The sequence below is a fragment of the Danio aesculapii genome, chromosome 6 (genome assembly GCF_903798145.1).
Source record: "Danio aesculapii chromosome 6, fDanAes4.1, whole genome shotgun sequence".
Lineage (NCBI taxonomy): Eukaryota > Metazoa > Chordata > Actinopteri > Cypriniformes > Danionidae > Danio > Danio aesculapii.
Genome location: NC_079440.1, coordinates 9,648,144 through 9,659,741, shown reverse-complemented (window position 1 = coordinate 9,659,741; position 11,598 = coordinate 9,648,144). Strand labels below are relative to the sequence as shown.

Here is an 11,598-nt window from a genome sequence, read left to right as displayed (position 1 = left end):
CGGGGAAGTTCTCTAACAGCTGCAGCCGTGTGTATGGAGAGACTTCTGGGATGCTGGCGGATTATGAGGCGGGGATTCCAGTGACCCAGGTATAGTCCAGTGGTCGAGGGTCGCGTAACCCCTCCGTTATCTCTTGCGTTTAATAACACATCAGCTTTAACTGGCATCTCGCCTCGGCTGATTCTCCAGTCTGAGTATTTATTGCGTCCCTCAGCGCTGCGGGGCTGCAGAAGCGAGACTCGGGTGACGGAAGTGAGTTTAGCTTTTATCCTCTCTGTGGTTTCTCTTACAGCTGCTTTTCTCTTAACGTGAGACACGATGGCAACTCGGACGGGGATCGCCTTGGTTTTCCTCGCTGTTTTTGCATTTGTTGCTGCTGAGGACGAAGAGAGCAAAGAAAGCGTGATCGAACAGTTGGTTGTGGAGACATTGGTGAGTTGGAGCAAGTTTTTTATGAATGACTGTTACTACAAGAGTCCACGTAGCGGCTCACTGCATACGTGCTTTTGACGCTAAAACATCCCATCACAATTTGCATCTGTTTGCCATTCTTTGCATTTCAATTTAGTCAGGTTGTGCATTCTGTAACATTTCCCACTAATATGTGTGTGTTTTAGGTGATGCCGGAGACGTGCACGATTACATCCGAGATGGGAGACACGCTTCAAATCCACTACACGGTAATAAATACAGCGCATTGCACCATTAAAACCTATTATGTTGTAAAACAAGGAAACCTCCAACGAAATCCCTTGTTATTATAACATAAAAGCATGTAAAAATGGACTCTGGCGGGGTTATTTGCACATGAAGCCGTCCAGTGATGTGGCAGAGTCAAGCTGACATCTGGACTCGCCATATCTGACAGAAAATACAGTTGTGGTGCAGCATGTAACATGGAAAACGCCAACACGCTTAAAATGTTCCTCTCAAATCCAAACAGAGCAGAAGTTCGTAATGAAAACGCGTTCTTGTTTCATAATGCCGCTATTTGACATAGTATTTCAGTTTAAGCGAAATCAAATTTTGTGGAGGAGGAGCAACACGTCAGCATTTGAGTCAGCGGCTGTTCGGACTCGAGAAAACGCGCGTCAGAGGCGTGTGCGCGCTCCCGCTGCTCTGCGCGAGCGACGGTAATTGGGGAGAGCGAGTTTCTTTGGTTAATCTTTCCGTAAATAGGTTAGTAAATACAATATTCTTTTTAAAAGTATATATTTTTTACAAATAGAGTTTGTGAAAAGATTGCCCAGTTGTTTTCATTCATTTTCCTTTAGCTTAGTCCTTTTATTCATCAGGGGTCGCCACAGCAGAATGAATCGCCAACTTTCATTCATTCATTTTATTTTCGGCTTAGTCCCTTTATTAATCTGGGGTCACCACAGAAAAATGAACCGCCAACTTATCCAGCATATGTTTTATACAGCGGATGCCTTTCCAGCTGCTCGGGGAGAATATGCATACTTCACACAGACCAGTTGTTTTCATTAGTACTTTTAATATGTTAAATGTCACGTGCCATTTAAACAAATAAATAATACATGTATTATACAAATATATATATAAAAGCATAAAAAATAGTCCTTAAAACAAAATAATCTTGTCCTTAAAATGATGGGATTGTTCACACAAAAATGAAGATTCATACAATATAAATGGATAATGCGGACATATGTAACACCAGTACAATTAAATAAATATAATAAAAACATACCAGATATTTGTACAAAATGTTTGGAAGCTAGAGGAACCTTGTTTCACTGTATTTGGCAGTGCACAAATATTAAATTATTTTGGGAAGAGGTGAGAGTCATAAGTGAAAAAATTATTTCAAAACAAATCCTCCTTGACCCAAAGCTTTTTTTGTTGGGCTTATATACAGAGGACTCGAATTATAGAAGAAGCGAACAAGTATTTATAGACCTCAGCTTGCTTTATGCCAAACGATGTGTAGCTTTGCTATGGACAAAGATGCAAAGACCAAATGCTACTCAATGGATAAGACAAATGTTGTCAAGTCTACCATTAGAAAAAATTACTTATATACTAAAAGCTAAACAGCATGTATTTGAAAACAATAGGAGTCCTTTCATTAGTTATATCAAAGAAGTGGATATAACAGAGGAAGAAGTTGATAAATAATTTTTTGCAGACAATGCAGTTCCAGCTTTATAGTTCAGTATTGATACATTCTTCAATATATGTTTGTTGTACTTAGTACTCATTATGATTATAATTGTCATGTTTGAATAGATTATCATTAACAACAAAAGAGGAGCAGTTTTACTTTTATTTATTTTTGTTTGTTTGTTTGTTCGTTTGTTTTTAATATATATTAAAAAAAAAAAAAAAATATATATATATATATATATATATATATATATATATATATATATATATATATATATATATATATATATATATATATATATATATATATATATATCCTTATTTTTTTGTATAATTTGTAAATGCAACAAGGTTATTGTTGGAAAAAATGTTTGAAAAATGTTGTATTTCAATGTGTACAAACTGAAAATGAAAAATAAAAATATTATGAAAAAAAAATGAAGATTCACTTTTAATCCAAACTTTTAGGAGTTTCCTTTTTTCGTAACACAAAAGAAATATTTGGAAAAATGTTTGAAACCTGTAATCATTGACTTCCATGTGTAAGAAAGACAAATAAAGAGGCAATGGTTACTGTTTTCCAACATTTTTTAAAATAACTTCTATGTGTTCATTATTAAAAAGAAACTCAAACCAGTTTGAAACGAGTAAATGAAGACAGAGATTTCAGTTTTGGGTGAACTACCCCTTTAAATAAAAACAATTAAACATTCATTAAATAAAAGAGATTTCCCAGTACTGGGTTGTAATTGGAAGCGCATCAGCTGTGTAAAACATATGCTGGATAAGTTGGTGGTTCATTCCACTGTGGCGTCCCCAGAATAATAAAGTGACTAAGCCGAAGGAAAATGAACGAACATGTTAACACTTTACAATATGCTCCTTTAGTTATTAATGTTAGTTAAAGAAAATAAGGTTGTTCAATTTTAGTTCTTGTTAACTCACTGTGCATTAACTAAGCACAAGTTTGGATTTTAATAATGCATTAGTAAATATTGATTTATAATTAATAAACGCTGTAGAAGTACATGTTTAGTTCATGTTAGTAAATGCATTAACAAGCATTAATGGAAAAATGTCAAAATGTATGTAACAATTTATATAGTTTAATACAGTTAAAAATAAGGACGGCTCAGTGGTTAGCACTGTCACTTCACAGCAAGAAGGTCGGTGGTTCGAGTCCCGGCTAGGTCAGTTGGCATTTCTGTGTGGAGTTTGCACGTTCTCTGTGTTCACGTGGGTTTCCTCTGGGTTTCTAAAGACATGCACTATAGGTGAATTGAATAAACTAAATTGGCTATAGTGTATGAGTATTTGTGTGTGTGTTGGAGAGAATGAGAGTGTATGGGTGTTTCCCAGTATTGGGTTGCAGCTGGAAGGGTGCCCGCTGTGTAAAACATATGCTGGATAAGTTGGCGGTTCAATCCGTTGTGGCGACCCATAATGAATAAAGGAACTTAGCTGAAGGAAAGTGAATGAATGAATAAAGCTATAACAGAAAACACTTATAACGTGTTTTCCTATTTTTAATATCTGCCTTATTCACTGTAAAACCTAATGCTGTGGTAATTTGTTATTTTAAGGTGATCGATTATTAATCTATAGTACATCCTTGTCTTAATTTTTGCTGATGTGGTTCAATTATTACACCATGTCTGTCCAAAGCTTTTACAAGTGAATTCACAACTCCAGCTGTCACTCTTTATTCGATAGTTTATTTATTTAGTCTATGTCTACAGGTATTTATAAAGCTTGCAGCATCTACACATAATGAATGCATCTTACTTGTAAAACTGTTTTGTGCAGGGTCGATTAATGGACGGGAAGGTGATAGACACATCTCTGTCTCGTGAGCCTCTGGTTGTAGAATTGGGCAAGAGGTCTGTCATCACAGGTATGAGGCTGTGGAACCTAAAAACAACATAACAGAAACACAAGAGCACACGTTCCTGAACTTATCATTTTCAGGTTATATACAGCTAGGTTATGTACAGTATAGGGTTGCACAGTTTACCGGTACTATGGTAGTATCGCGATACCATAGCTCCAAAAGACTGGCGGTGCCACTGTAGTTTGTAAACGGTAGTATCGTCATTTAATGGTTTGTCTACAATAGATAATGTTGCATGTGGGAAAAGTCATTAAAATGCTCACACATTTGTGCAACACCAGACCGGTGTTTCCCAACCCTTTTCCCGGAGGCACACCAACAGAACATATTTTGGATGTCTCCCTTATCTCACCCTTTCACTTCAGGTTTTGGAGTCTCTTCTAATGTTCTGGTGAGTTGATTCAGGTGTGTTGGATTAGGGAGAGCTTGAAAATGTGTACTGTAGGTGTGCCTTAAGGAACAGGGTTGGGAAACACTGCACCAGACTATTTTATTTGAATAGTCTGTGGAGACCTTTAAGGTTGCAAAACTGTGTAGAATTTGCGCCTTTTATTGTAGCCTATTGCATGTTTTCTCAATCGATCTGAATCGGTTCATTTCTGTTCCTGTCAATATGATTTAGTAGCAACAGCAACAATCTCTTTAAAAGAACCACTCACAAAGTGAAATTTTCAATGAGTACTAGTAGTCTTTTAGTATCTTTCATTGGACTGGACTTGCGATTTGTAACCTTTTATATATTTTTATGCCCAAACATACACTGCACACTGACGAACACATTCAAAAAGTGAAAAGCATAATATGACCCCTTTAAAAAATAGTACACCTTTGTATTTTTATTGTTAAAAACATAAGTGTTTAGAATAGGCCACTTTCTGAGTCGTGTTGAACCCTTCACTGAAATACACTGAATAGTTGGCCCACTAGTCGGATTACTGTTTGTTATACACTACCTGACAAAAGTCTTGTCGTCGATTCCTGTTCTGAGAGCAACAAATAATAACTTGACTTCTAGTTGATCATTTGGAAAAGTGGCAGAGGGGAGATTTTTCTGATGAATCCTCTGTTGAACTGCATCCCAATCATCACAAATACTGCAGAAGACCTATTGGAACCTGCATGGACCCAAGATTCTCACAGAAATCAAGTTTGCTGAAGGAAATATCATGGTTTGGGGTTACATTCAGTATGGGGGCGTGCAAGAGATCTGCAGAGTGGATGGCAACATCAACAGCCTGAGGTATCAAGACATTTGTGCTGCCCATTACAATACAAACCACAGGAGAGGGCAAATTCTTCAGCAGGATAGCGCTCCTTCTCGTACTTCAGCCTCCATATCAAAGTTCCAGAAAACATAGAAAGTCAAGGTGCTCAAGGATTGGCCAGCCCAGTCACCAGACATGAACATTATTGAGCATGTCTGGGGTAAGATAAAGGAGGAGGGCCGTTGAAGATGAATCCAAAGAATCTTGATCAACTCTGGGAGTCCTGCAGTCCTCCAAGCTAATGGGAGTCATTTACAATATTAATTCTTTTTCCACTGCACCATGACGTTATATCCTATACTGTAAAATATTTCTGTTAAGTGACAAGACTTTTATCTGAGCAAAGTCAGACCTTACTGTCCTAATGAAATAATTAAAAATCAAAAAAGCATGATATTTTATTTAGGTAAAATAAGCATAATCTAGAGGCCTTTGCCTTTCATATAAGCCACTTCTGATACCAAATGATCAACTAAAACTTGAATAGGCAACAAGATTTTTTTCAGGTAGTGTAGTGTAATTTAGACAAAGTGTTTCTGAAAATCCAGCATGTAATTGCGCATTGATTGTAAACATATATGCAGTAAGATTAAGTAAACAATGGACTAAATTCTGATGTTTAGACACAATATTAGATAATAAAGTGGCTCATTTCATTCGTTTTTTTGCAGACTGGATTATATAAGATGTTTTTATTGTACAATAATCTATTTTTTGCCAAAAGTTTTGGATTTTTATGTTCATTAGATATTTTAACTTGAATAAATCATACAGATGTTATTTTTTTAACTATAATTTTATTCACAGTAGTAACTATAATGCAGTTTCGAATCTAAGAAAGATGGTTGATGACTAAGCACTGCTTTTTGAGTTGTGTTTTCTTTTCTAAAACCACATACCAATTATGTGCTGTTTCTGCAGTTGCACAAATCTTCAAACCTTTTATTTTTTATTTGACAGGCCTGGAGCAAGCCCTGGTTGGAGTGTGTGAAGGGTAAGTAGAAGTCAACGACTGTTTTTTTCGCTGTGGAATGTACAGTGTTGGCAGTGCGTGTGGGCAGAGATGGCGAAAGTAAAGCGAGTGAATTCCATGTTGAAGACCACTCCAAGAAAAGGTCTTTTGAATCACCCAGCTGAAGGCCTATTTCAGTCTTTTCTCTCTTTGATTTTCCACAGACAAAAAATCAAGGCCATGATTCCGGCTCATCTAGCCTATGGAAAAAGAGGATACCCTCCAACAATTCCAGGTACCATATCAACAAGCTTTAGTAAAAACAGCTTTAAACAGTGAATATAGTGTGTCACACTACAGCTGTTTTGCATGTGTCGAAAAAGTCTGTAAACTAATAAAGTCAAGATCTGATACAATAGACATGACCTAAAAGGTGCAGTGTGTAAGATTGACACCTAGGGGTTAAACCTAGGTATTGCAGGCCAAATTCAAAATACCAGAGTGTTTTTATTCACCTGGCCAAGCCCCCGACTTGCTGCACATGCAAGTTGCCATATTGACAACACCAACAGGAGCGAAAGTGCCTGATTATCAAGCCTTAACTTAAGCTGATCAGCTAATGTTTATCTTTGTAATATTTGTATTGTTTGCTAATTAAAAACACCACTTTGTATGGATTTTTCAGAACTGCCTTAATCTGCGGCATATATTCAACAAGGTACTGGAAATATTCCTCAGAGATTTTGGTCCTTATTGACATGATAGCATCAGGCAGTTGCTGCAGATTTGTCCGCTGCACATCCATGATGCAAATCTCCTGTTCCACCACATCCCAAAGTGCTCTATTGGATTGAGATCTGCTGACTGTGGTGGCCATTTGAGTACAGTGTACTCATTGTCATGTTCAAGAGACCAGTCTGAGATAATTTGTGCTTTATGACATGGCATATTATCCTGCTGTAAGTAGCCATCAGAAGATGAGTACACTGTGGTTATAAAGGGATGGACATGGTCAGCAGCAATACTCGGGTAGGCTGTGGGGTTGGTCCTAATGGGCCCAAAGTGTGCCAAGAAAATATCCCCCACACCCTTACACCACCAGCCTGAACCATTGATACAAGGCAAGAAGGATACATGCTTTCATGTTGTTGATGACAAATTCTGACCCTACCATCAGAATGTCACAGCAGAAATCGAGACTCATCAGACCAGGCAACGTCTTTCCAATCTTCTATTGTGCAATTTTGGTGAGCCTGTATGAATTGTAGCCTCAGTTTCCTGTTCTTAGCTGATACGATTGGCATCTGGTGTGGTCTTCCGCCTCAAGGTTTGAAGTGTTGCGCATTAAGAGATGCTCATCTGCAGACCTCAGTTGTAACTGGCCATTCTCCTCTCTCCTCTGGCATCAACAAGGCATTTACGCCCACAGAACTGCCACTTACTGGATATTTTCTCTTTTTCAGACCATTCTCTGTAAACCCTAGAGATGATTGTGCATGAAAATCCTAGTAGATCAGCAGTTTCTGAAATACTCAGACCAGCCCATCTGGCACCAACAACCATGCCACGTTCAAAGTTACATAAATCACCTTTCTTCCCCATTCTGATGCTCAGTTTGAACTGCAGCAGATCGTCTTGATCATGTCTACTTGCCTAAATGCATTGAGTTGCTCCCATAGGATTGGCTGATTACAAATTTGCGTTAACGAGCAGTTAGACAGGTGTACCTAATAAAGTGGCCGGAGAGTGTATTTCATTCATAACACATATTGACATACATTTCTGACTCATTTCATTGCAAATGTTCAGTCTACTTGATAAATTAATTACTCAGCTTCTCTTAATTGATTTATCTATAGTATTTAAACATGTATATGTTTAAATACGTTATAGTAAGTTTGAGTTCAGTTATAAGTCACTGTAATTAAATTACCCGAAGATGAAAAGTAATCCCTTACCTTACTTTTTTCTTGTGGAAAAGTAATTAATTACAGTAACTAGTTACTTGTAACACTAAATAGCTTTCCATAGGACATTAAACAGTAAACACTTTGTCATCCCAACAACAAACAAAGCAGCTTCAGAATAAATTATTGGCAATATTCAATTATTACTGACAATAATAAAACATTTCAGCGTGTTACTTACTGCTTCTGTGTAATTGTTTGTGAAATTGAACCATTTCTGAGATTTAATTGCTTCTCCACCAACCTTTTTTTCTTTCCTGGTTAATGTGGAGAGTGGTGATTTTTTCAATGCCATTCTGAATCTTTTTTTCTCCCGTCTCTCCTCACAGGTGACAGTACGCTGGAGTTCGAGGTGGAGGTGATCTCTCTGTCCCAGCAGACGCCGTGGCAGAAGCTCATCAATGACATCTTGCCTCTTCTGTGCCTGGCGCTGGTGCCCACTTTACTGGGTTTAGTGGGTCTCTACCTCTACAACAAAGCACACGCACAACCTCAAGCCAAGAAGAAGAGCAAAGACAAGAAGAGCAAGAAGAAATGAGATCAAAGCCAAACAGAATAAACTATTTAAATAAAAAATATTTTTGGTGCTATTTTTTTTTTCTTGTGACATTTGTGAGATATTACGACATATAAAAACTGGGATGTATTGTGGACCCAGAAGAAGTATTACACTATTTATATTTTATTTTTACCAAAAATAGTTTGAGGGTATGTATAATTCTGTGCTTTTTGTCATTTATTCAGATGATTTTTTTTGCATAGCCTGAAAACATTCTGCCTCTCACATCTTTGTTACCTGTTTCAGTTCAATATATAATATCCTTTAAAAGTCTGAGGGCAATAAGACATATTCATATTTGTTTTAAATAAGTCTCTTCAGCTCATCAAGGCTGCATTTATTTGATTAAAAAGAGTAAAAACAGTGTCATTTATTCCTGTGGTGCAAAGAAATTTGCATGGCTCACATGATGTCCAATTATTCTTCTGATACTATGGTATCATGATTGCTGACTAGAGAGATTTATTATTATTATTATTAATATTAAATACAGTGCTGGTTAGGCGTAGGGCTACACAATATATCGTTTCAGCATCGATATCGCAATGTGTGCATCCGCAATAGTCACATCGCAATGATATGCAATGTTAAGTTGACTTTGCAGGGTTATTTTTACATTTACATATACAAAACCATAAAGCATGTACTGTTTACTTCACTTTTATCTTTGCTTTGTTGCATTTATCTATGCTTGTAGTTTGTTTATAACATGTTAACATGATTCACTCCCCTAAAGAATCATAACAATCAATCAAAATTAATACATTCTGACTATTAAGTGCTTATTAGTAGGCCCACACGGAATCTGTGCATGCAGAATTCCGCAGATTTTTAGCCCATCATTGATTCTGTTTATTTACTTGTGTAAATGTGTGTAAATTTATATTTATTCAGTTTTTAAATGAATTTCAGTAATATTATTGACTAATATGCATATGATTTATTTACAGTTCAGTGTGTGAAGTAATATTTTCTGTCTTTTGGTAGATATATTATATGAGAGACTTGCTTTGTTTACCAAATAAAGTGGATCTAATTGGATTTGCATTGTAAATGTTAAATAAAAATTAAAAAGGTATTATTTTTTATTTCACATATTAAGTTTTAGTAATGATACTCCACCCCCCCCCCCCCCCCCCCCCCCCCCCCCCCCCCCCCCAAAAAAAACCCCACATAAATCTGCAGATTTAAAAAAAAATATCTGCGCAGAAATAGCAAATAATGTCCGCAAGATTTTGTATGGCCCACTTATTAGCATGAATGTTATTAAGATATTGGCTGCTTATTAGTACTTATAAAGCACATGTTCTGTATGAACTTTTTCTACATCCCTAATCCTACCCAATACCTAAACTACCTTAATAACTATTAATGAGCAAATTAGCAGTTTATTGAAGCAAAAATCTAAATGGTTTGCTAAGAACGAGAACTGAACATAAACTCAAGAGTGACCAAAAATTCTTCTTAGGTCTAACAAAGCGATCGCAATATTTATTGCAGAAAACCAAAATGTCGCAATGTCAGATTTTTCCAATATCGTGCAGCCCCTGTTGGCGGTTCATTCTGCTGCGGAGACTCTTGATAAACAGGGGACTAAGTCGAAGGAAAATAAATGAACGAACAGTGCTGGCTACATAATTTTGTGGTTATCATAATGCATCTTTTGTTCAATTAAAGAAATATTATTTGATTAGAATGTATAAAAAATGAATATAATTATTCTTAACAACAGAAGTTTTTCAGTTTTGATCAATTTAATGTATACTTGCTGAACATTTGACAATCAAATGCCATTTCAGTAAATAGCCTACATTGCATCATTCTCAACAAATGAACGCAGATATCAATGTTTACCTCGAAAGCAAAACAGTTCTTTGTTATTAGAAAGTTTACAATAACTAAGATAATCGTAAGTAATTCAGGTGAAAGGACTTCAGTCATGAAAATAAGTAAGCTCAGCACTCACTGACAAACAGTTTCTCCCAGCGTAATTCTGACTGACTTTCATCAGCAGCAGATGAGAGCGGTTAAAGGTCAATAGTTAAGAGTTCTTCAAGAGTCAGCAAATCTTTATCATATCATCTTTAGCAGTTTGGAAAGACACCACTGTCCACTTAAGCAGTATCGTAGTTTTTGTTTTCCCAGCATGCACTGCTGCGTCAAAAAATACAGCTGTTGTGGTTCATGTGTTTTTGTTTTGTGTTTTTGTATCGAGGAACTGTTTCTCACGTTATTTTATTCCCTTCAGAAAGCCACAAAACACTTTTTTTTTTAATCTGTAGGAATCTTGTTTACCTTTTTAAACATTATGATTCATGATAGCAGTATGAAACATGTTAAAGCAACTAAAATGTGTGCTAAAATGCTAGCAACGTTTGAAAACGTTAGCAAACATTTGACAGTTTTTCTCAGTCGCTTTGGTGGATTTCTCACAACACTGTTTACATTTGCACAACAGTTAATGCATTTCTCAAAATAATTAAGTCATTTGTGCACGTCATAGTAGCAGTTTCTCATTCCTTCAAACAAACGGCGAATGCTTTTAAACATGCATCAATTCCTTTCATACAACTCTCTGCTGTTTTATAACATTATCATTTGCTTATGTCATGTCAGACAAAATTAACTACATTTGTGAATGCTGAATAGTCATTCCATATAAAACTAGTAGTGCTCATTTAATTACTGGAGTCATTACATACAAAAATGTTGAACTAGTTGTCAAAATCTGTCTAGCAAATATTATAACCATAATTTTTATCTTTTTTTTCTGAAAATGTCTTCTAAATTGAACAATTTCGTGAATGATTTACAGACCTGTGTATGTTGTAGGTTGA

General features: G+C 36.2%; 1 protein-coding gene across 2 annotated transcripts; it reads left to right on the top strand.

Annotated features, from left to right (window-relative positions):
- Positions 1-9,124, top strand: fkbp11 (FKBP prolyl isomerase 11). Of its 2 annotated transcripts, XM_056459460.1 has the most exons (7): positions 1-89; positions 293-432; positions 618-680; positions 3,934-4,021; positions 6,244-6,277; positions 6,460-6,530; positions 8,532-9,124. In XM_056459460.1, exons 2-7 carry the CDS (start codon positions 319-321, stop codon positions 8,738-8,740), a joined length of 579 nt encoding a protein of 192 aa, XP_056315435.1. In that variant the 5' UTR covers positions 1-89; positions 293-318; the 3' UTR covers positions 8,741-9,124. The 2 variants fall into 2 exon arrangements, with proteins under 2 accessions (XP_056315435.1, XP_056315434.1); XM_056459459.1 differs by lacking the exon at positions 1-89 and having other exon boundaries at positions 96-432.
- The last annotated feature ends 2,474 nt before the right edge of the window (positions 9,125-11,598 follow it).

What these genes read in the sequence shown, in the direction of transcription:
- fkbp11 (XM_056459460.1), top strand. Translation starts at nt 319, where the DNA reads ATGGCAACTCGGACGGGGATCGCCTTGGTTTTCCTCGCTGTTTTTGCA. An exon ending in AGTTGGTTGTGGAGACATTG is followed by an intron (nt 433 to 617) that starts GTGAGTTGGAGC and finishes TGTGTGTTTTAG; the next exon opens with GTGATGCCGGAGACGTGCAC. An exon ending in CGCTTCAAATCCACTACACG is followed by an intron (nt 681 to 3,933) that starts GTAATAAATACA and finishes TGTTTTGTGCAG; the next exon opens with GGTCGATTAATGGACGGGAA.